Source organism: Hemicordylus capensis, chromosome 1 (assembly GCF_027244095.1).
Source record: "Hemicordylus capensis ecotype Gifberg chromosome 1, rHemCap1.1.pri, whole genome shotgun sequence".
Lineage (NCBI taxonomy): Eukaryota > Metazoa > Chordata > Lepidosauria > Squamata > Cordylidae > Hemicordylus > Hemicordylus capensis.
In genome coordinates this window covers 192,343,721-192,369,802 of record NC_069657.1, presented here as the reverse complement: position 1 = coordinate 192,369,802, position 26,082 = coordinate 192,343,721, and the positions used below count along the sequence as shown (strand labels likewise).

The window sequence follows — 26,082 nt, the reverse complement described above, 5'->3', positions numbered from 1 at the left end:
TTTAATTTTTGCAACTTCATTTTGAGGGAGGAGACAAAGGCAGGATTAGGTTGGTGATAGAATAATAATTAATGCAAATAATTAATACCTCTTTACTTTCTTCAAGGGGAGCAATGATTCAAAGGCATGTGCACCAGACGACAGTTTCAGCTAGTGTCAATGCAGCAACTGATTGTGCCCACTAGGATGCTTTGTGAAGTTATGTTATGGGATGGCATCTTTAAGGCATTGGTGGCCTTCCATGAAGTCTTTATTCTGAGGCAATAGGTGGGGACCCAAAAGCTCCTCCAACAGTATCAGCTCTTGGTTTTTTGTGTCTCCACTCCCTGCACATACCATGATCATTTTGTTCTGACGTGCAATGCACATAGTCGGTCATTGGGTTGGGACTATATGTGCTCGGATTCTGTGGTAGCCTAGAACAACCAAATAGGTCTGGCAGAGACTTAGATTGCTGTAGTGGGCATTAGTTTTTTCTACAAGTCATTTGTTACCCACCTCAAGTTTCTGCCTACAAGTTGTAGCAAATTTTTAATGCAGGAGATCTCTCAGTGGTGTAAAGATATTTCACAATGATGAAAACTATTAACTAATTAAGAAGCGGAAAGCACTGAAAAAAGTCCCTCATAAACAAGACCATTGCTTACATTTAAAACATTATTAGTAGGATTCTGATATGGCAATGATATTTACCATTCAAACTTAAATGAAATTGAGGTCTAGCATAAACAACCCTGATTCAATGTGTGTACTTAAAATAAAATGATTCCATTAAATTGTTTGGTGAAATGTGACATACAAAATTCTAAAGAACCTCTTCAGTTTTTCCCCATGTCATTTAAATTTAGAGTCCGACCTATTGTTCCCAAGTACCAATTTCACTTTACATATATTTGCTTACTTATATGTATATGTGGAGCTTTAAATTAATTCCATATGATTTCTCTGTTCAAAAACTGGTAAAATTATTCCTATGCAGAAGGCAACCACAACACCTATGGACAATGTAAGTCTGTGAAATATAACTCAACTAATGTTAACACTCATGTAATGCCATATTGACAGGGGAAATTTGTTCTAAAGTAGAATATTTTAAAAATGCAAGTCTGTTATTTTATTCGAAGAACTGTTTTAATATATTCAAAAGTAAATTTAAATGATCCTAACTCCACATAGGTGCTGGAAGGCAAAGTAAATAACCGCTTTCATTTGAACTAAATCTCTGTCACAGTCTGAGAGCTATATTCTAATCTCACTGCATGTAGATATATGCTTATAACTACTTGCAAAATGAGATTTTAATATACCCATTGTTTTATATTTGTGATTTTAATACTCCCTGCAATGTAATGCTCTTGCAGTAGTTCAAAATATGTATGTTATTGTAAATGTAGAAAAATTAGTATCCATTGCTTTGCTAAATTTAGAGGATTGATTTCTTTAGCAATAAAGCATGTGTGTAAACTCGCTGGGAAATAGCATGTCCTGCCGTGCTTGATATACTGCTCTTGGAGCAATAAAGCAAAGAAGGAGTTTTAAACAATTAATCCACCTTGCACTTTCAGTTTTGCATGTCTTACGCACATTTCTGGCTGATTGCTTCAAAGTTTTATTGCATTTCAAATTTCCAGTCCAGTTTCTGAGGTAGCAACATTGAAAAAGAAATTGAGATCTTGAGCATTCTGTACAATTCAGTAGATCTACTTAAAAATGACTCTCCTATGATACAGAAATGACACATTTTACAACTGAAAGCATTGGAAACATATTTTAAATCTATACAGGTTCCAATTATTAAATTATCTTATGTAGATAATTTAGGTTTATGGGTGAGGTGGACCGTTAATTCCTCCCATCAAGCTTTTTGCAGGAATTGCTTTTCACTGCTTTGCTCCCCTTGGCTAACATCCTGACTAACAAAGCATGCATATTAGGAAGATCTGCAGGGACGTGTCAGCAGCCCTCTTACAACTCCCCCAGTTCTCCTGCATTTGTGTTGTTGCACAAGGGGGAAATGCTTCCAAGTGCTGCTTGCACTCTGTAAGATCGGAAGCATGTCGCGGAGCCTCCTGGAACAACCCGTAAACCCTCCTAATGCACATGCACTTTGTTAGTCAGGATCTCAGCCCTTGAGATGGACATAATGACAAGAGGAGAGACATTATTTTTTAAAAGCTGATGGGGTGGATTCCTTCCATTTGCGGAAGTTGTGGGAAACTCACTTTGTGTGAGAAAAATGAAACTAAGACCAACTATGGCTTCTGCTTGCACAAATGGAAGCAAGAGAACAGCTTTGGAATCTCTCTTTTACAGCACTGTGTGAACTCTTGTGCAAGTTTTTGAAGGTGAGCACTAGCAGCTGTTTTCCTTCCAGTTATGGTTCTTGGGATTTAACCTAATATTCCTATAGGAAACACTTCTGTTCTGTATTGCTTAAAAAAACAAAACACAAAAGTTTAAAAAAATTTTTAAAGGTCTTCACACACCTTTCTTACAACTGGTTGCTAGGAAACCCGTTTCTCAGTACCTTGGCCTATGCCCTAAATTGTAGACAGAAACTTTTCCACCCAATAAATAGAATCTAGATTGTCCTCTAGCACAAGTAAGCTTTATTTTAAAGTTTGCTGTGACATGTCCTCAACTACAAAATTGCACTCAGGATTGTTTTTGTTAAGTCGCATATCTGAAATTATAGGCATTTTAACTTAACAATTGTTAAGGCCAAAGGAAGTCTTAGATATAGAGGTCATTTATGCAATTGGAAACTGTGTTCTACCCAGGTTTGGGGGCTGTGTGCGCTCCCAATTTTTGGTTGTGTGGAAGCAAGGTAAGAGGAAAATCTGGCTAGAAATGATTGTGTGGAAGCAAGGTAGGTGGAGAAGCTACCCCAGTTTTCCTCCTACCTTGTTTCTACACAACCAAAAATTGGGAGCACACAGCTCCCAAACCTGGGTAGTACACAGTTTTTGATTGTGTGAATGACCTCATAAGATTTTGGAATGAACAAGTTGTGTGACCTCATTTATATCAATGTGGCTGCTTGTAAGAAAAACCAGCCTAATCAAGTGACCTAGCTCAGGCATCTCTTACTCTCCCAAAGGAGCCTAACTGTCAGTCATTATCTCAGTATTCCTGTACAACTAACTGGATCCACCACAATGCAGAGACCCATTTGCCATGCCACCACTGCCTATAGTCTGAATTTTACAGCCATGCAAGTTAACAGTAGTAGTACTTGAATTTATTTCTTCCATTTATATGTTGGGATTGCACCCTTTAGAATAAGCATTCATCCTGAAGGAATAAGCCACATATTATTCACTTAACAGCTGAACAAATTCACAGGGTGGGTAGTGGCCATAGATTCACTCAAGGCTGAGACAACCTAAGTACAGCCTTGCTGGATCGGGCCCAAGGCCTATCTAGTCCAGCATCCTGTTTCACACAGTGGCCCATCAGATGCCTCTGGGAAGCCCACAGGCAAGAGGTGAGGGCATGCCCTCCCTCTTGCTGTTTCTCCCCTGCAGTTGGTATTGAGAGGCATTGTGCCTCTGAGGCTGGAGACACCAGACTATAGACACCAGACTAGTAGCCATTGATAGACCTGTCCTCCATGAATTTGTCTAAGCCCCCTTTAAAGCCATCCAAACTAGTGGCCATCACCACATCCCATGGCAAAGAATTCCATAGATTAATTATGCGCTGTGTGAAAAAGTACTTCCTCTTGTTAGTCCTAAAATTCCTGAGATGTATCTAGGTTTTGTTTATTTGTTTATTTCGGCCCAAGGCCAGCATAGATGTATCTAGGGAAAATAGCACCCAGGGCAAGCACTGAAATTGCACCCCCTGTCCAAACATCTGACACCCATCTTTCAGATAACTTTACCATAATATCAGCTGAAAAATACAAGTTAAGCTCGTTAATCTTTTAATATTTCAAAAACTATTTAGCAGTGGACATAGCCAGACCAAAAATTGCTGGAAAACTACAAATTTCAGTATGCTGGGGCTCATGAAATACCCAAATACTATGTGGAGGTATACTTGGAAAACTAAACAGAAGTGCCTGTCTAATTCTCTACTATGCATTGTAGCATCACTATTACATAAGTTTTAAAAATAAATGGAGAATTTGACTTTTCCCAGATACTCTGAAAATAATTAAAGGATATGCAGAGTAAACTGTGTCACTGCTTGGAATACATTCTAGTATTTCAGAAAGACAGTTAAAATGAGAGAAAGAGAGCAAGAAACTCCCCGTGGGCCTTAATACTAAAGATTTCACACAGATTCAAAGACAAACTCACCATTAATAGCCATATTATTAAGACATCACATTTAACTCACTTCTCACAAGAAGCAAAGTAAGAGCAAATGAATACAATCCTAGCTTATAAGCTTCAGCTCAGTATTCACAAGCCCTGATTCTCTGTACATAGTGCCAAACTAAATATGTGTACAGTGACTTATATTAATTTTTTTAAATTTTTTACCTGTAGCCCCTTTGGGGGGCTTCCTAAAGGCCATGGGGGGTGTCTGCAAAGATCCCCCCCACCCCCCACTGGCCTCTAGGGCCTTGCAGGAACTATTTGAGCATGTGCTGTGGCCATTTTTTTAAAAATTGTTTTTAAAAAGTGGCCGCTGAAAAAAAATTGGCTGTCATGCATGCTCAAATGGCCTCTGCAAGGCCTGGCACAGCCTAGGGCCTCATGGAGACCATTTGAGCATGCGCGGTGGCTATTTTGTTTTTGGCTGCCATTTTAAGAAATGTTTTAATTTTTTAAAATGGTGGCCCCTTCAAGTGGAGCCCGGGGCACGTGCCCTGCCTGCCCCACCCTCGATACGCCCCTATTCCTGACCTTCATTTTCATGGGATGACCCCTGCTTCTTGTGTGAGTGTGTGTGTGTGTGTGAGAGAGAGAGAGAGAGAAATTTATCTCTGTCCACTCTCTCTACTCCATGCATCATTTTATACACTTCTATCATGTCTCCCCAGAGTCACCTCTTTTCCAAACTAAAAAAAACCCCAGGTGCTGTAACTTTGCCTCATAAGGAAGGTGCTCCTGGTCATCTTGGTTGCTCTCTTCTGCACCTTTTCCAGTTCTACAATATCCTTCTTACGATACAGTGACCAGAACTGTATACAATACTCAAAATATGGCCACACAGTAGATTTGTATAAGGGCATTATAATATTAGCATTTTTATTTTCAATCTCCTTCCTAATGATCCCTAGCATGGAATTGGCCTTTTTTAAATAGCTGCTATGCACGGAGTCAACACTTTCAGTGAGCTTTCCACCACGACCCCAAGATGTCTCTCCTGGTCAGTCACTGACAGCTCAGTTCCCATCAGCGAAATGTGAAGCTGGGTTTTTTGGCCCCAATATGCATTACTTTACACCTGCTTACACTGAACCGCATTTGCCAGTTTGCTGCCCACTCCCCTGGCTTGGAGAGATCTGGGGGAATGGGTGACAAAATGTCAAGTGAGGTTCAATGTAAGCAAGTGTAAAGTAATGCATATTGGGGCCAAAAACCCAAACTTGGCTGTAAGCCTTGCTGTAGAAGTCTGACTTCAGAGCCTGACTTCTACAATCCTGCAATCTGACAGTCTAGGACCATTGCCAGGTTTACTACATAAGCACTTAAAACAGAGTAGCTGGAACACAGCAGTAAGTGCTTAGTATGCTGACAATTTCCAAAAGAACTGCAGAGTAATGATACAGGGAAAGTGGGGATGGGGGAAGGGAAGACTATGGCTCCCTGGTTTTGCAAATAAAATATTTATATACAACTACTGACTAGAAGCAAAGTTTTGAAGATATGCTACATAGGGCATGTTCTCATGATGATGACGATCATAATTAAAGAGTTAACTATGATCACCAAGTCCAATGCACTTCAGTGGAGCATGATGTGAGAACCTGAAATTTCCAAGTGATCCTGGTCAAACTGTTCTTGTTAACTGCATTTAAGCAGGATCAATAGCCAGGATCCAATCCCAGCTGTCAATCCTGGTTAAATATAGTTTAACTGGAGCTATTTGACAGGGATCACCAGGAAATTCTGGGTTCTCACGTCAAGCTCCACTAGATTAACTCTTTAATTATGTTAAACTCTTTAATTATGATCATCGCCATAGTGAAAACACAGACTTAATGTACCTTTCTAGCCCAGGAGAAGGAGGTGTTTCCTAGGCCACTTGTAAGACTACATCCCATTTATATACACATATCCAGTTACACCCTTTGTTTAAATATGCAAATATGAATATACCACATGCATTCACAAATACAAGAACAATAAAAAGCAGTGAGAGATATACTGTATCCACCTGTACCAGATTGTCCTAAATGTTTATTCACCATAAATCTTCCCTTCTTGTCTATGTTGAAAGAAAAGTTATATGATCTTCAAACTGGTGGATATAGATCTGCATTCTGGATTTCTGCACAAAGCAGTCCCTAATCCCAATATATCCTAGGTCTCTAGGGAGGGGAAATGGCCCTGGCAACGTTTAGATTTTTCAGTCTTTAGAAGTATTTGAATGAATTCTACTATTTGAGAAGATTAGTTTAACAGAAGTATGGTGTTTTCACTGATTTCTTGCTCAGTTAACTTTTCATACAAGTATGACTTCAACTAAAATTCTTCATTCTGTATTGGCAGGATGTTTTGTTGGAATCCTGTTATGTATTTAAAGTTTTTTCATTAAATGATGACTCAAGTGCTAGTTAACACATAACATTATCAGTTGGCCATCTACACTATTTGTGTGGAACTGCTGCCATCGGATTGGGCTCAGCCTCAATAGCTAGTCTTAAAATGAAAGTGGGGAGGGACTTCCCTTCTTTTGTCCCACACAAACTTCACTCCCCTACTGGTGGCTCAATCACATGAAAGATTCAGGTTGCACTGAAATGGAAAACAGAGACAGATCTGGAGGCTGAAAGCAGGGGCTATATGTTTATAGGTTCCTGGAGCTTCCTGTGATTGTTCCATGAGAATTGCAGTGCCAAAGATAACTCCTACTTCCCTCCTAATCTGTAAAGCTTGCAAAAGCTGTAGCACTATTGCTTAGTCCTCTGAAGGTGACTGATCGTGGACAAGCTATCCTTGCCTTCCAATGTCTCAGGGAGGAGGGCAAACAAAAAGCTGGTGAATCTGGGGATGATTTTAGCCAAAAGAGACTGTAGTTTGACTGTGAGAATAAGAGTAGAAAGAGAAGGGAATTTTTCCATTGTCACGAGCATCCAGATATAGCATGGAGACCCCTTGGTCTCCATATAAAACAGTTTTATTTAAAATCACACAGGCAAGTTTCAGAGGCCTAGCTTTTCTCTCTGGGTCTCATGCAAAACCTGGTCTGGATTATCCACATACACTGCCCAGTTATAACTAAAAAACAACAACAACACACAAACTGGACTTCTAACCACTGCTCTAAGCAGTCTTTTTTCTGTACTGAGGTTATCGTGTAGATTCTATTGAGAAATAATCATTAACTCTCTTAAACAATTAATTCAATTTCTTTTTCTAGTATACTAATACAATTCCTGTAGGTACTAGTAGAATATTTGCCATGATTTTAAAAAAAGTTACTTTCTTTTATCAGGATCACTAACTAGACCCATCACTCTGACGGGTGAGTCTGGAAAAAAAAGGGGGGTTTGGAGATGCAGCTCCTGATGGCATCGACTCTTAGCACCAGCAACCCATTTGACCATTAGGGACATTAGGCATGCAGATAGCCAGTAAGGGAATTCCCCCTGTGACCATGCTTTCTCTACACTGAATCCCCTTTGTTAGACAGATAGTCTCAGGTTTCATTCTCTCACCTGGAGAGAGGGAGACTTCTTTCTTCTCCCTTCCCTCCTTCCTGTATGTAGCCAGCAATGAGGTATGTAGCTCTTAATCTATCTCCCTGATGGATTTCCTAAATAAACTACTTTATTTGGAACTTTAACTTCATGTCTCCAGACAATAGTAATTAGCAGTGCTCTCTTACCTGTGCATCTCCGTTGTAGCAGGGGCAGATGACATCTCCCCTCCTGAGCGCTCTAGCAGGGTTATGGGTCCAGTGAACCCTAAGAAAGCAGACAAAAAAGCATAGTAAGTAAGTGGAAAGCCTGCTTGATTGGAAAGGAGTTCCAGAGAAATGGCAGGGGACTTTTCTGCTATGGAGACTGCAGCGCAGGGAGAGGCAGCAATCCCAAGGCTGGATTAATTTAATTTTTAAACATGGTCATTCAGGATGGTGTCCTTTGTCATGGGTCAGGGACTGGAAAGCATCTTGCAAGAGGACAGATTGGAAGCAGTTGGAGAACAAGTAGCATGAGATGCCAAAAAACAGAAAAGTATATGGATTCATCTGCTTGCATGTGAGTGACTCAGTCATTCATTTAAGAAAGACCACACTAGCTAAGGAAGCTTGGGAGACTTTAAAATGCCTATATGCTAGAAAGACAACTAATACTAGTGTTGATCTGACTGTGAGACTGTAATATGAGAGAAGGACAGAATTTAACTGAGCATATTAATCAAATCTTAGACATTACAAGGAGATGTTCATGACAAAATGTGAAATTACCAGATCGAGCAATAGCTGGATTTATTCTGAATAGTCTGCCAGAGAGATTTCAAGTGATATGTTATATTTTGGAATCAAGAGAAGAGATTGATTTGGAATTTCTGATTTTTAGACTTAAGGGTTTTGATATGAGGGATGCAGCCTCTAGTGAGCTCTCTGGCCAAAAGGGCCAGGTTACAGCATTTCAGACCAAACAAAAGAGCAAGGTGTATTGGCTGTGCAGAAAGCCAGACCATTTGCAAGTTATCAGAACAAAGGCCCTGGCCACAGTCCTGCTGAAAGAAATTCCAAGGGGGATGACTCATCACCCATAATCACTCCCAACCAGAAAAAAAAGGGCTAACAGGGAGTCAAAGCAAAGGACAGAAAAAGAGCGTGGAATATTTTTTTACACTTTTGAATATGCTGAAAATGATGTTGAAAATGAAAATGTTGAAATGCATAGTGTCTTATTGCATTTACCGATGGTTTTGGGAGAAACCACATGAAGCCACATGTTGTTCCTCAACATCAGTCCTTGCTATGAGATATCCAATTGACTATATATAGTCCACTTGACTTGCCATTGGCAAAGATGAAGGAGAAAGAGGGAGTGGCCTTAAAAATTCCATGGGTAGGTTTAGATGACCGCCAGAACACCAGTAGGAGAGAACCTGGTGAGTGTGAGTTCCTAGAGAGAGCTGGACGTTGTGCATATTTTGTTTCATCTGAAGTGGTCAGTGTTGGATTTCTTCTGCTGCCTGACATTTGTATTTGAGATTTGAAATTGGGCAGATAATGCTGATTGTGGTGCAACTGCAAATCTGATTAAAGACAAGGAACTGTTTAGTGAGTTGGACTTGAATAATAAAGCCCCAATAAACCTGGCAGGTGGCAGAAAGATCATTACAGAGGCCGGAGGGAAAGCAAAAATCAGATGCAAGCTTCTAAAGGGAATAAAGCATAACTTTGAGGATTGAGAAGACTCTTTATGTCCCTGCACTTCCAATCAAATATGCCATGCACAAAGACTATCAAGTAATAATCAAGGATGATTACTATTACATCAGAGACAAACAGGAATTATTAATGAGAAATTATGTAAAGGAAAGTGACTTGTATGAGATTGATTGCATTAATGAGATAGACAATGTTGCAAAGGGATGTCTGAATGAACAATGTGAAAGATTGTATGTTCTCAACTTGAGAAGGGGAATTTAGAAAGAGGCTTGAAAATTCAGCCCTGCAAAGACAATGACTCACAATGTGTCTGCTGTTTGGAAAACAAGGTAACTAAAAAGCTTCCACCAGAAAACAGAAAAAGAGTCACAGCACCCCCTAGGGTTGATTCATAGTGATGTCTGTAGACCAATGCAAGCTGAATCATCAGGAGAAAATAGATTTTTTTTTTACTTTCATTGATGACTACTCCAGATAGACTTTTATTTAAATGCTAAAGGAGAAAAGTCAAGTTCTGGAGAAATTGAAGTAGTATGTTCAAATAGTGAGCAACAAGTTTGGCAGAAAACCTCAAAGACTAAGAAGTGATAATGGGGGTGAGTTCACATCAAAGGAAATTGCTAATTACTTAAAGGAACAAGGCATTGAACATGAATGCACAGTGCCTTATACCCCACAACAGAATGGCATAGCAGAGAGAAATAATTGTCCCTTATCAGAGATAACAAGGTGCATGTTACAGGATGCAAGACAGGCAAGCAAATTTGGGGGAGAAGCAGTCATGACTGCCAGTTACCGACAGAACAGAGTGTCAACCAAAGCAACAGATGCAACACCTTTTGAAATATGGCATGGGAACAAACCCAACATATGACATACCAGAATGTTTGGATCAAAAGCATATACATATGTTCTTAAAGAGAAAAGAAATAAACTGAACTGCATATGTGAAGAAGGAATACTCTCTGGATATACACTAGGAGGAAAAAGATACAGAATCCTTGATTTGGCTACTGGAACAGTGAGAATATGCAATGCAGTATACTTTGATGAAAGACAACGGCCAATCACAAGTGAAGTGCCAGAAATTGGTCTAGAAATCCAGATGGGAAAGGAACCAAGAGTAGAAGAATTCCCATTAGCCTGGAGCTAACCAGTGAAACAGAACCAGAAGGGGAAGCAGAAGTTGAGCCAGAAGTGAGAAGTTTATATAGACCCAACAAAGGGACTATACCCAGGAGACTTTCCTACATGGACAGAAAGGAAGAGACCCAGAAACCCTGCACATGGGAAGACATTGAAAGACTAACACGTGAAGCTTACAGTTGGAGAAAAGCTGCAGAAGAAGAGATAGAATCGCTACACAAAAATAAAACTTGGACACTTGTGGAACTATGTGCTGGAAGAAAGTCAGAAGGATGCAAATAGGTCTTCAAAACCAAATACAATGCAAAAGGAGACACTGAGTGCTACAAAGCCAGATTAGTAGCCAAAGGATATTCTCAAAAATAAGCTGAAGACTATGATGAGACATTTGCACCTGTCATGAAGCATATGTCAGTAAGAACACTTCTCAGCACAGCAGCAAGAAAGATGCAAGTTGATCATGTGAAAGATGACATGAAAACTGCATTACTGCATGGAGAAATAGAGGGAAACATCTCACCTGGAGAGAATGAAACCTGAGACTATTAATCTAATAAAGGGAAATCGTAGTAGAGGAAGATGGTCAGAGGGGGAATGCCCTTACTGACTATCTCTACCCGTAATGTCTCTAGTGGTCAATAGGGTTGTTTGTGCTAAGAGGTGATGCCATCAGGAGCTGCATTTCCAACACCCCTTCTCATTATATTGTGCACCAATCTACAACTCCCATCTTCTCTAGCAGAATCTGGAATCAGTCTTTTGGTAGCAGCTTTGCCCGCCCATCTGCTACCATGTCTTGAGCTCAGCAGTGCTTCAGCTTAACTAGCCCATTCTCTTGTGACTTGAATTTTAGACTTTTTTTTTAATTCAGAGGCCCCTCATAATTTGAGACCCTAAGCTGTAGTTTATTTAGCTTGTGCCTAATCCAGCACTGGTTGGAGTGAATCTACTGAATCAAGAATATAGCTTACTCATAATTTGCTGTATAGTCTAGATTTTGACTTACTGTATAATTACAGTAAGCCAAATACTTGAGGGGGGGTGGATTATAAGGAGTGCAAACAGAAGGAAGCTCACATAAGTGAACTTCTTTACCTTCTTCTTAGTATAGTGTTATGTGTGGCTGAGGGAAGATATTCATTCATTCATTCATTCATTCATTCATTCATTCGATTTCTATACCGCCCTTCCAAAAAATGGCTCAGGGCAGTTTACATAGAGAAATAATAAATAAATAAGATGGATCCCTGTCCCCAAAGGGCTCACAATCTAAAATGGGGACAACCTCCCCAATGGGGACAACCTCCTTATGGCCAGATTCAGGGGTATGTTGAAAGACTGGTTTGCATCAAAAGGTGTTCCCTAGATGGACCTCAATGTTTATGGCTGAGTGTTCACCTTTATGGCCCTAAACTCCTGACAACGGAGTTATATACCAACCCCTGCTGCGTCATGTGCTCTTAGTCCCTATCTAATTTCCTTAGTGGTGCTGTGGGACTTAATGGTGCTTTATATCTTCCCTTAGGTTCTTTCCCCTTGAATTTACTAGAAATACTGGAGATTTAAGGAGACAAACGGTTTATGCACAAATACATTTATTCAGCAATAATAAGCTCAAGAATCACAGGCAAAACAGAGTAGCACACTCAGGAGTACTAAGGCAATTGCAAAACACTGCCCACTGCAGAGCTTCACTTATTCCTTACATAAAGTGCACAATAAGCATTTTCTTGCACAAAATACATAGTGGCCTATACTAGATACCTACACATATTGGGTTGAAACCTGGCCAAGGCTCCAAGCCAGTAGGCATTAAGTTCTTGCTGAAGTGTGAACACAGCTGGGCATGCCACAACATTCTAGAGTTGCGATGTTGTAGTTGGGTGTCTGGGGTCAATGTCCCTCAACTTTGTATAACTTTCTAGATGGGTGGTAATGACAATATGGCGTCCGTGTCATGGGTCCCAAGTCCGTCCCCTCTCATTCTTGATTAGTTGCCCCAATCCAGTTCCAAGAACTGGGTCGGACCTTCTGGGTCTCCGCAGCTGGTTGTCACCTGGTCTGTCATCTTCCAATCCCTCCTGTATTATCTTAGCCTCAGGTCATCTGGACTTCTCTAGGGTGTAGTCTCATCTGGATTCCTCTGATGTTTACCTTCACCCATAACCTGGAACATCTCTTGGCTTGCTTCAAGATGTGGCTAATGACAGTCTCGTATTTCTTAGTTGGCAACAACCATCTGTCATTGGTCACAAACCTTATTTGGCATATTTGATTAGATGTTTCTTAAAGAACTGCCTCTCTTATCTCTTACTACAAGCTGTCATGCTCCCAAGCTTATTACAGAAGCTAATGTTTAGCAAACTAAGCCAGCACAAGGCTCACATAATACAACATAGTCATAACCAGTCTTAGGCCCAATTCTGGCTCAACAATTGCAGCTCCTGAAAATCTGCTCTTGAGGGTCAGGGGGAACCCTACAGAGGTTACAAAGGAAGTTGCCTTATACCCAGTCAGACCATTAGTCCATCTAGTTCAGTATTGTCTACACGGACTGACAGCAGATTGATACTTCCCAATAAAACAGAATAATCTGGTGCATGGAGGACTGCACAAGGGGAGGGGGGAGAGGTCAGCAAAAACAAGCACACCACGAACCGAAGTGAACCAAAGTGCATTCCATTCACACAAGAGCCAACGTACCATCCAACCCACTATTGTAGATTATTAGCCTTGTCACCAGGCAGTAAGGTAGACAAGGGTTATGAATGAATAAACTGGCAGCCAATTGTGTATACCCTTGCTAGTCCTGAGATAAACAAAGTGCTTCACCACACATCTCTTGGCAAATTTGCTCACCAGTTCAGGTGCATGAAAAAGAACAGATACAATAAGGAGAGCTATTCTTCAAACCTCTGATGGGTAGATGTTTGAAGGCTGAAGAATAGTTCTTCTCATCCTACATGAATAAAGTTTTTAATAATGCTGTGATAGTTTAAACCTTAAAAAAAGAACAGATAGCAAATGCTGTGCCATACATGCCCTGTTGGATGTTTATCCCCCAAAAGAAAAGAACTGTTAAAATTACTCTGCGATGAAATTTGTTTTTCAGCCAAATGCTTCATGTGTCAGACAGCATCCGAAGGTATCATGTGGCTTTGGGAAGCTGTGCTCTCTCTCATCATAATCTATTTCACATTGTTGGTATAAGTGTAAAATGAGGGAATGATAGATTAATTCATCCAGGAAATCACATATGTTGGCAAATTTTAATAGAATAGTTTAGTATCATACGAAGAAATTTTATGTCCCAGTTCAGTTACAGGCTTCCTATCTGTACTTAGATGAGGAACTGCAAATTAATGTTGATTGCACGGCTCTGTTCAAACCATGCAGAGCCTTTAAAAATGAAAAGTCTCACCAATATCACTAAAAAAATCTCACCAATCAGCTGTCTGGGAGGGGAAATAGTGGTGGGGATAGATTTTGTTCCGCCTCCCCTTCTCTACCCAACAGCTCATCACAGCAGAATTTAGGGGTTTTGGAAAGGGTTCCATAAATCCAACTCTGGCTGCTTTGTGTGCACTGTGTGGGATCAGAGTCATAAAATTTAAAAGAGAAATAAAATAACATTAAAAAGAGAGTCGGCATCATATATAAATATTCATGCCCTCTCCCACATCAAACATTACGGTCAAGTCTGGGTGGGTAGGAGAGAAACCTTGGGTTTCTTGGTAACATTGCTTCCCAGCCATGTTTTGTTAGGTACATTTATAAAGGTGTTTTTCTAGTTTAGGAATTAGGGCAAACTCTTCATTTATTCAGACAAGCCAATAACCTATTTTTAAATGTGTCTTGATCCTTTAACTATCACTTCCCTATATTGACATATGAAATTTTCATTCGTTTTTTACCAAAAAATTTAACTGAAAGTAAATTAATTTGCTTAATAAAGACTGGAGCTTGAAATAAACTATGTGATTATTTAGATAAGCACATATTGCAAAACTGTCTGGCTTTCTTTATGCAAAGAAATTAATCTTTGTAATAATGATGCATGGTTAAATGTACTACTCAAGATACATATTAATTCTTGATTATTCTCTTAATAACATTCTTGTCATTGTGTTTTTAGTTTTAGATAATTTATATAATTAACCAACAATTTATTTTCCTTTTACATTTGATTTTCTGTACTAGTATTTAACATGTGTGTCTCTTTTTTTTTACAGAGAGCAACAACTTTCATGTAACTATTATCAGTTTTTTTTATTTTTTGCTTTTATTTAGATATTTTAATTTTCTCATTTTTGTTGTCCTGTTGAATTTGTGAGTGTTCTAGACTTTAAACAATAGTGACTCTGTTGCAATCAAAATCTGATTAACTTTTTAAAAGATTTTTTTGACAAAAGAATAGAATTGGTACAACAGAGAAATTATGTCACTGCTCTAATTATTCTTACAGTGTTTTCTTTTCTTCCTGTATTTCTGTACTAGGTGGTTGTGAATGCCCTTTTAGGAGCAATTCCATCCATCATGAACGTGCTTCTCGTTTGTCTTATATTCTGGCTAATTTTCAGCATCATGGGAGTAAACCTGTTTGCGGGCAAGTTCTACCACTGTATTAACACCACAACTGGTGACATGTTCCTTATTGAGGAAGTTAACAATAAGAGTCAATGTGAAGAACTCATAGAAGCAAATCAAACAGCCCGGTGGAAAAACGTGAAAGTTAACTTTGATAATGTAGGATTTGGGTATCTTTCTTTACTGCAAGTAGTAAGTGAATATTCTTTACATATATTATTTCTTGTTTCTATAGTGTATAATCAAAAGTAAGTTTAACATTTTTGCTACTGTCTGATTCTACCCATGTTTACTTGAAAGTAACATTCCCAAGTAAATGTACATAGGATTGCAGCCTTAGATAAATAGTTTATGTTACACCAATACACACATGTTCATGCTTGCCTCTCCATTCAGATTGTAAGAAATATTGTAAGAAATCACTCTCAGTCTCATTTGTAATTTCAGAGCCTCGGGATCTTAGCCTAAATTATTATAAGCCTCCATGAAAATCAGTAGATATCAAGCCATATATTTACATTATTGATCTTTCCAAGATTGGGGAAAGTAGTAGAAAGGACCTTAAATGGTGCTACCTTTGCCATCTGTGCAGTCAAACTGTAGGTAAAGGACCCTCCCTGACTACATGACTGTATCAATTATATTTGCTTTCCTGACAAACTACAACAGTACATAACAGGTAGAATCAGACCCATAGCTAGAAATTCTCTGGTAAAAAAAAGCCTAAGGGCCAAGTAATCATTTCAGAACAGCCCAAATATAAATACAGGTAACAATATGTTTAATTTTTTATTATGTTTTTAAGAGTGATTAGGCAGAATACTACTGCCTGTGATTTTCCTTTTATCATCATAGTGCTAGCCAGACCTGAGCTGAATGACCTCCCCCATTCCACCACCCCATTCATAGATGGTGAAGTCAGGGTGTGAAGAGGTCTGGGCATGGAAGGCCTTAGGTTTTGAGCCTTTATACCCCAGTATTCCTTAAAAGGGTTTTTGCTGTCACCACCAGCCTTTTAAAGGCAGGCTGTCTGTCTGGAAGCATCTGGAGCCCCCCAACTCACAAGAGAAAGCTCAAAAATGCTAGCTTGGGTTGTTTCCCTGAAGCCTAAGGGTATCCTCAAAATCCCAGAGCTTTTCAGTAGCAAAATGGGCCCAAGCAGGTGTAGGTAGGACTTAATATAGTATAAAACTCAGCACAGACCAGAGTTATAGTAAAAGCAAGAACATAAAATAATAAAAACAAGTAAGAAGTTTAGTTTTTAACAGTAAAAATGAGAGGAACAATTTATGTGCAATTAATATGAAAAGGAAATGTTCAAAAAAGGCACAAAGCATTCTACTTATGTCCCAGCTTGGATGTTAGGATCGGCTCCTGGTTTTCTATCCTGGTTAAATGCAGGTTAACCACAGCGGTTTGAGCAGAATCACTTGGAAATTCTGAGTTCTCACAATCAGCTCTGCAGGGCTCAGTGATCCTGATTAACTCTTTAACCAGAATTGCCGTGATTGTGTGAATACAGTAATGTACCTCTATATCTATATAAATTAACATATGCAGATCTTATGTAAACTAATATCCTCATTTGTCCTCTTTTTAAAATTATGGATGTCCAGTATGTCCTCTTTTTTGGCAATGTGGATCTGGAAATGGTGTAACTATAATTGGGCAGACATTCTAAGAACATAATCTGCCTCGGGCTGAGAGAAAAGGGCTGAGGGCTGGTCACCTGCCACCTCCCCCCTGTGCCGCTCACCTGCCACCTCTGCAGCAGCCCCACTAACCACACAATCCCCCCACACAACCTAGCTTAGTAATCATCACTGGCCGCGACACAATATAGTGATGTCAAGGCCAAGCGATAGGCACCGAACTGTGACATCATTATATTGTTTCACTGCCGGCAAAAGAGAGCCATAACATGGGAGTTGGTGCTTAGCATTGCAACAAGAAAGTGCTCGAGGTTAGCCTCCACAGCTTGATCCACAAGCAGCTCTCGTAGGTCTGCTTATTGGACAAAATTACCAGCATACCCAGCAGCAGCTCAGTGCGAAAACCACTAGCAGAGTTAAGCACCTTAGGGAGAGGAAGGAGGTTCAGCTAAGCTGGCACCAGCTCCTGGACTGCAAGGCCAGGAGTCACCCTGCTAACAGAGCAAAGTGTTGATTCTTCTCTTACATTTAGTAGGCGGAGAGCAATTGTTTCTTTTCAATTCAAGCACAGCATGCCTCCAGAGGCTGTTGCGGTGTCTGCTTTATGTTTCTTTTTCAATTGTGAGCCCTTTGGGACAGGGGCCCATCTTATTTATGTCTGTTTATATATTTGTTATGTGAACTGCTTTGAGAACATTTGCCAAAAAGTGGTATATAAATATTTGTTGTAGTAGTAGCACAGTAGCTGCCTCACCCCCATATCCTTGTGCAGTTAGTGACACTGCTGTGGAGGCCAGCAGAGGCTGCAGGTGGGGGGCTGATGGCTGGCAGAGGGGAGGGGAGTGCACAGTTGGGGGGGGCATCTTGAAACTGCCCTTGTGTTGATGAAAAAGTCACCCCCACACAAAAAAATTCAGTGGCACCATGGGAGCCATAAAAAAAAAGTAAGAGAGAACCCTATGTGCAATGTTTGCACATGAAGAATCTGAGCTTGTTACACCACTTCTGAGCTTCTCACTCTTCTGAGCTTCTTACACCACTGGGACATATCCACTTTAATTGCAATCCTCCTTAGTATCCCTGTTGGTGGGGACTGGGCCATTCAGTATCAGAGAAGATGGGCAAGTTTTCCCCCACCACAATGTTACCTCCAAAAGCAGTACTTTTCCTCTCCTCATAGAAATGAATGGAGGTTATTCATTATTTGGAAGAAAGTTAAGGGGTACACACAGGGATACCAGCAAGGAAAATATTAAACCTGCCCTGGGCACTTTCCAGATTACACCCTACAACACTACGGATCTGCTAAGTGTGCTTCCGTACTTCCTGTGTTGTGACACCGCAGTCCTTGCACTGACAGCAAGGTGCCACTCACATTTCCAATGCATTCTTTTGGATTTTGTGTTATAGTGCTACAACGTTGCATGTGCTTCACAAAAAAGTAGCTGTAATTTTCCATTGTATGAGTTTGAGATTCTGGAGTTTGAGATTCTGCGGATTGTTTTCAATACGATCCTGCCAAGCTGAAGCATTTTACCGCTGTTGTAGTGTGTAATCTGGAAAGCGCCCTGGTGATGTAACTTAAGGGGGATGAGGAGTATGTTTTCTCCCTCTCAGTGACTCTTGTTCCAGCCCTAGGGCTCAATTCAATTCCAATTCAATTCCTTTATTACAGTCACTGACCAGCACAATACGGCTCAGTACGGGTCACTGAGAACTGAATTAGCCCCACCTGTTCCACCTCTTCATCAAATATCAGATTTGGAGGGGCCTTATAGGCCTCTAGTCCAACCCCCTGCTCAATGCAGGAAATCCAGAGCTAGAGCATCATCAAAAGACGGCTGCCCAACTTGTGTTTGAAGGCCTCCAGCAAAGGAGAGCCCCACAACCCCTTAGCTGATGGCTTGTTGTCAAACTGCTCTGATTGTAAAGAAATGTTTCCCAATGTTCAGCTGATATCTGCCCTTCTGTAACTTAAGCCAAATAGAGCCAGACCTGCACTCTAGGGCAGCATCTAACCTCCGCCCTTCTTTCCATTTCTTGGTCAAGCTATATTAGCCTATTCAAACATTAGGTTGGACATGTGTGCTGGCATACTGTACACAGGTACATGTTCTTGTGAGAATGACTATACATGTGTTTATTTTTTTAAATGAACCTGGGTACAGGGCTCCCTGAGATGCAAGGAACAGAGAGGAAGTGTACTACTGTACGTGCATTAAATATAATGTGTGAATAACTGTATGTGTATACAAATCTGTATGTATACTCTATATACGCTGGATGTGCAACTGAACATAGTGGCCAACATTGTTTGCAGCATTATGAGGGTGGAGCAAGAGCTCCCCTTGCAGGGAGCCAGGAGACTATTTGCACTGAAGGCTTGCTGCGCAGCTCGCTGTGTGGGGAGGTGGAAGCAGTTCCTGCAAAAGGAAGCTGGTCATTATCTATAAAGCCTTTAACGGCTTGAGTCCAAGGTATTGAAGAGAACTCCTTCTTCTTTGTCAATCCCATCACATCTCAAGATCATCTGGGGAGAGGTCTGGTTGAGGTTGCCACCAGCTCTGTTGGTGGCAACTCAAAACTGGACCTTTTCTAGAGTTTTTTTTTAAATGAAATTAGAGTTTCCCCTTCTCTGAATGTTTTTAAGAAGGAACAAAAAGGCTTTAGAGTTTTTATTGTATTTTAAATTGTTTTAATTATGTTAATGGTTTTTATATTTTGAGCCACCCAGAGACTTTTTGTACAGGGCGGTATATAAATGCACTCAATAAATAAATAACAAAAGCTAATTTGTATGTCCCTGAGAGTCATGCAGTTCTTAGGGACATTTGTAGAAGCAAAAATGGGTTTCTGCAGGGAAGGGAGAGAAGCGGAAGTTGCTTCTTCATCCCCCTCCTCACATGCTGGGCTGCAGGGCAAGCCTTCTTCAGCACAGCTAGTTACTCGGCCCCTGGCGAAGAGGGAGCTCTGGCCCCACCCTTGCAATTCTGTGGAAAATGACAGCCAGTGTATGCACAGGTCTTTTGTGATGTCCAAATGTGCTGGTAGATTGTAACAGGATTTGGGGAATCAGCTTTTATAGAGACAGATAACACATATTCTTGACCTAATCATTTATTGTGGTTTGTCCTCTGTAGTTGAGGTCAGCTGTACGAGAGCTATGGATATATTCACTATGGCACTAGCAACACATACACTTTGGAAGCTTTGTAGCTGTTCTTTAATTTGTGAATATGGTCGGCACGTAATATAACCAAATGGAAGCCTTTTCATTTCAGTGATAGTATATTGAATTAATAGTTATGAGAATGGGATTGGGCAAAACTTGAGAGCGGGTGAGGTGTGGCACAGGTGGGCTGCTGAAGCGGAATTGCTGGCAATCAAGTTGAGGTACTTTCTGTGAGTGGGGATCCACTCATGGAAGGTCTCTCTGCCCAATTTTAAGGGATATTCTGCTTTCTCTGAGCACCCCCCCCCCCAGACACACACAACATGCCATCCCTGTCCCTCGAGAGAGGCTTGAGAGGTGGGGTGGCGTCGGAAATTCCTCTGGAGAAAATGGTATAGGAAAGTCCCTTGGCATGAGCTTAATTTAAGCAAAGATTTTACCTCATCTTTTAAATTATACTGGCTGGCATACCAACTGGTGAAGATCTGTTGCAACACGAGATGCTGCAGAGCTATGGATGGGATAAACTAACTCAGCACTGGCATTCACACGGTGGGTGGGGGAGCAGATTTCAAAGACTCCTCCTTCTTCCAGAAGCCCTCTGTGTCAAACAAACGATGCCACTAAGTGTGGCACAGCCCTCAAGGATATTTTTCAGGTGGTATAGATGGCTTGGGGGGGAGAGGGGAGGTAATCAAAATCCCCCCCCCCGAGTGGCAGTGCTGAGTTAGTCAGGTCCTTCTGCAGCACCTGCACATCTCATGGTGCATTTGCACTTTGTTTGTAGAACTAATTGAAGAGTATTAGCCGTCAGTTGGCAAATTAACTTTGTTAATCTGGATGCCAGCCAGTATATAAAGAGGGTTTTTTTACCAGCGACAAAACATAGCAGCAGGAATACTTCATATAACGTGTTCTCTTTGCTAGGTGACATAAAATATTGAGCTCTATAATAAGTTCAGAGTTTAAATGTTAAATATTTTCCTGATACAGGCCACGTTTAAAGGATGGATGGATATTATGTATGCAGCAATTGATTCAAGAAATGTAAGTACTGCCTATTGTTTGCCCTTCAAAAGCATTAGAATTTTGCTTATGAAATGTACTTGAATTCAATACAAATATGAACATAAGTTCTGTTCAAATAGTACCCTCATTGAGATGATAACACAAATAATGCCAGGCATGCTGACTTAACAAAAAGAAAATATACAGTTTTAGAGAGAGATGTATTTTAGATAAAGAATAGTAAACAGCTTCTTTTATTAATGAACAAGGTATTTTGCAATCATTTTACTTATTTGTAGGTAATGCAGCAGCCTAAATACGAAGACAACCTTTACATGTATCTTTATTTCGTCATCTTCATCATCTTTGGATCTTTCTTCACCCTGAATCTATTTATTGGCGTCATCATTGATAACTTCAATCAGCAAAAGAAGAAGATAAGTATTTACATACATCCTTAAAGCACACATCATAAAATTTGGCTAAAACATGTGAACTGAAATCACATGAACACATACTTGTTCTTACTTTTAACATATTAAAAAAAACAAATAAACAATGAAGACCTACGAAGATTTATGATCACTGGGAGTATCACTTCACAAAGCACTGAAATATGTCATTGTTGGGTCACTAGAGAATAGTGTTGACCCACTTCTCTCAAAGAGCAATCATAGTTTGTGTGTACAAAAAAAAGGGCTTTGGATAACAATAATATCAGTCCATCCATTATTCTCTCACCCCCATCTCAGCTTTTTAATCAGCACTGGATTCATTCGCACACAACTTTAAAATGTTTATTTTGGTTGAACATTTTATTGCTATAGTGTGTGTGTGTGTGTGTGTGTGTGTGTGTGTGTGTGTGTGTGTGTGAGAGAGAGAGAGAGAGAGAGAGAGAGAGAGAGAGAGAGAGAGAGAGAGAGATGTGTCCTTTTTCCTTTCCTCCTTCCCTTCCTGAAACATTTCTGTACAGTGCCGGAACGCAGGAGGCTGCAGAAGGAAGAGGAGAATTGATGAAATCATACATACCCCTTGCACAAGCAGAACATCTTCCATTGAACGAAGGACTAGTCTGGAAGCTGCCCAGTAAAATTCACTGTTCTGTTCAATGTTGTAGGACTAATACCTTTTCACTCCTTGGCCATATCTCTTATATATTTTGAAGAGTTTGTTTGCAGATGTGTTTGGGTGAAAGAAAGTCATACTGCCTGATTACCTACAGATACCGAATTTTGTATATATAATGCTGCCACTAAAGTGAGCTGAATGAACTACATTTTACACTGGAATATGCTGGGGGAAGGGTATATATATATATATATATATATATATATATATATATATATATATGAAATTCTGAATATAATCCTCAGGTTTTAACTGTTATTGTTCTGAACAAATTTCTCACACTCAGTAATCAGATCAATAATTCAGAAACAACATCATGCCCAAGAGAAGCTGTCAGAAGATCTTTCTCAGATTCAGATTCAAATTTACCATATATGGTGATTAGTCAATAAGATGAATGCTAAAAGTTGGAATCCTACTGTTCTTTACTTCTCTCCCCCCCACACACACACATTAATAAAATATTCTATCTATATATTGAATTTCATATCTATATATTGAATTTCAATTTCACGGGCATACCCGTGGCTAATCCCATGTGTGGCAGCTCTCACAAGAGTTTGGAAAGCTGCCAGATAGGCTAACCACGGGACGGGTGAGAGAGGAAAGATGGCGGCAGTGGCAGCCGCCGAAGAAAACTGCGGCAGGCAGGCAGCTGGTGGCAGGATGAGTGTGAGGGCAAAATGGTGGTGGGCTGCGCGGGTGGCCAAAACAGTGATGATAGCAGCAGGGGGCTGGTGGGCAGGGGAAGGAAGAAGCTGGGCAGGCAGGGTGGTGAAAGAGAAAACAACAGTGATGGGGCAAACGGCAGTGGGCAGGTGGTTGTGGGGGGACGCGGGGGAGGTCGCTAGAGGTGCAGATGCTCTGCGCCCAGCCAGTTAGTTATATATATTTAATTTCTTGAACCTGCCTATAAGTGTAATCTATACAAAATCATTTTGCCTGATCAATAACAGATTTCACCTAGGGCGCCAATTACTACTGGGATTATTTTGGTGTTCTTCTGCCACAGCCTTTCAATTTCAGTTTGTAGATCTTTGTATTTTGTTATTTTTTCTATTTCTCTTTCTTCTATTCTGCTATCACCTGGTATTGCTATGTTGATTATTTTGACTTATGAGCCCCTGGTGGCACAGTGGTAAAACTGCCGCCCTGTAACCAGAAGGTTACAAGTTCGATCCTGACCAGGGGCTCAAGGTTGACTCAGCCTTCCATCCTTCCGAGGTCGGTAAAATGAGTACCCAGAATGTTGGGGGCAATATGCTAAATCATTGTAAACCGCTTAGAGAGCTCCGGCTATAAAGCGGTATATAAATGTAAGTGCTATTGCTATTGCTATTGTTATTGTTTTTCTTTCTTCTTGACTACAGTTATAACTGGTGTATTGTGTGGCAGATGTTTGTCTGTTTGTAGTCAGAAGTCCCATAATATTTTTGCATCTTCATTTTCTACAACTTTTTCAGTTTTATGTTCCCACCAATTTTTGGCTACAGGTATTTTTTGCAGATGTTCCAGTGTATCATCCCTGCTACCTTGTCATGCCTTTGTTTGTAGTCAGTCTGTGCGATCTTTTGACAACAGCTGATTAGGTGGTCCACGGTTTCATCTGCTTCTTTACAAAGGCGGCACTTGCTGTTTGTTGTTGACTTTTCTACTTTTGCTCTTATTGCATTTGCTCTTAGTGCCTGTTCTTGTGCAGCCAGTATTAAACCCTTTGTTTCTTTCTTCAAGTTGCCATTCTTAAGCCATTGCCAGGTCTTGGTGATGTTTGATTTTCCACTTATATTGTGCAAATATTGACCATGCAGTGGCTTATTTTTCCATTTTTCTGCTCGGTTCTTGACTTGTTCTTTCTTGTAGGCCTGCTTTGTTTCATTTATTCCGTTCAATATTATATTATATTACATTTATTGTTGTTGTTATTATGTTTACACACAGTCTACCAGATGTTATTAACTGGATTTGGAACTTTAATTATTGGGCCCTTTCCAAGGGTCTAGGATTACTAAAGAAAAATTAAAGTTAGCGTCATAGTATCCGTGCTGTCCCGAGTAGTGTGGCCTTCTCTAGTTGATGTGTGGTAATTTTATCGATGCCCAAGGTGTCAAGATGGTGTTCAAGTTCATTTTGTACTGCACCAAGGGCACCAACAACTATTGGCACCACTATTGTTTTCTTTTTCCAGAGCTGCTCAATTTCAATCTGTAGGTCCTTATATTTAGTTATATAAATAGTTATTTATTTATTTATTTATTTACTTATTGGCTGCTTGTGATGATGGAGCTCTTGCTCCCAACCTCATAAGTCTGCGTAGCATGACAGCACAGTATGTTCTAATATCTGTATTTAGTGCATCTGTTTCCTGTACTTTGATAGGCATCCTTTATGATAACCCAAATGTACCATGCCTAATATTCAGAGATATTCTGATGACCAGACATCTATATAGAGTTCATTCACATGACCTTTGAGGGCGCTGGGGAGGGTGGGAGGGCACCTACCTCCCCCCCCCCAACAATCTAGTGTAGTCTCGGGCCTCATGATTCATGCGCCCACACAACCAGTGCTTTTGCGAGCTACACAGCATTCTGGAGGTCAGGGAAACGCATCTTGGTCTCCAGATATCCCACAATGCACCATGCGGCGAGCACTGTGCATTGAGGGATCCCACCATGAGTTGAGCACTCTAGGTGCCTGGCTACGTGTCTGCTCAGGCTGTGTGCAGCCTGAGTATTATCACGACCCTGTACCTGGGTAAAAGGCATGCTCACACCTTTCTATCCAGGTAAATGCTCAGGCAAAATTCCCGGCTACCTAGAAGGGCAGCGCCGGGATTGGGATCAATGCTGGCATTTCACACAAGCAACCCTACCCAGGCAGGGCTGCCCAAGCCTGGGAAGGGCTTCTAGTGTGAACAGCCTCATATGAGGTAAACTGCCTTTTAGGCTGCTGCATCACTAATATCTAGCAAATATCTGGCAGAAACAATGTTGAAAGGCAGATTTAAACCCCTTGTTAAAGCTGTTGTGATTTAGACCAGGAGTTGCCAACCTTGTGTCCCCAGATGTTGTTGAACTACAACTTCCATCATCCCCAGCCACACAATTCTATTCCACTTTCATAATGCTTTCTACTCTCTGAAGAAAACTGATGTCTCCAGCTTTAGAAAATGATCAGACATACTTGTAAACAGCAGTTGTTGGTTGTGATGTTTCCTATTTGCAAGGAGAATTCTGCTTCTGCCTTTGCTGGGACTGCAAGTTTTGCTGCAGATCCACCTGTGCAGACCTGGCTGATAGCTGTAACTCCTCCTCCTTGGAGCAGTTGACAATGTGTTACAAGTGAATTGTGCTTTTAAAAAAAGATGGTACCACATGTCCAATCTATTTGTAAAACATTATCAACTGCTCCAGGAACAGAACAAGGAGAAACTATAGCTTTCAGCCAATCAATACTGTGTATACTTGGCCACTAGATTCTATCACTTGGAAAGGGACACATTTGTTTATGTTGTATATCCTTTGACTGTTATCATAATTTATAACAGTTTCATTGTAAAAATCAATTAATCAAACAAAAATAAAAGTTTTGCATATTAATGTGGTATAAATGCAGATTTAAAGATAATATATGGGAATATGATTATAACCAAATTTCATGTTATGCCCTTACTTTGGAGGTCAAGACATCTTTATGACAGAAGAACAGAAAAAGTATTACAATGCAATGAAAAAGTTGGGGTCTAAAAAGCCACAAAAACCTATACCTAGACCAGGGGTAAGTGATACTTTTACAGTCTATTCTAGACAGAAAGATCAGTTTTTAAAAATGCAAATGGGGGTGGGGGTGGGGCCGCGG

The 26,082-nt window shown here is 40.3% G+C and overlaps 1 protein-coding gene across 4 annotated transcripts in view; it reads left to right on the top strand.

Moving 5' to 3' along the window:
• LOC128331014 (sodium channel protein type 1 subunit alpha) overlaps positions 1–26,082 on the top strand; it is a 179,336-nt gene that overhangs the window by 147,827 nt on the left and 5,427 nt on the right. For all 4 annotated transcript variants that reach the window (XM_053264397.1, XM_053264383.1, XM_053264404.1 and 1 more), the window contains exons 22-25: positions 15,175–15,456; positions 21,082–21,135; positions 21,396–21,533; positions 25,897–26,001. In XM_053264397.1, coding sequence (XP_053120372.1) covers positions 15,175–15,456; positions 21,082–21,135; positions 21,396–21,533; positions 25,897–26,001 — 579 coding nt within the window. The remainder of the gene's footprint in view (positions 1–15,174; positions 15,457–21,081; positions 21,136–21,395; positions 21,534–25,896; positions 26,002–26,082) is intronic.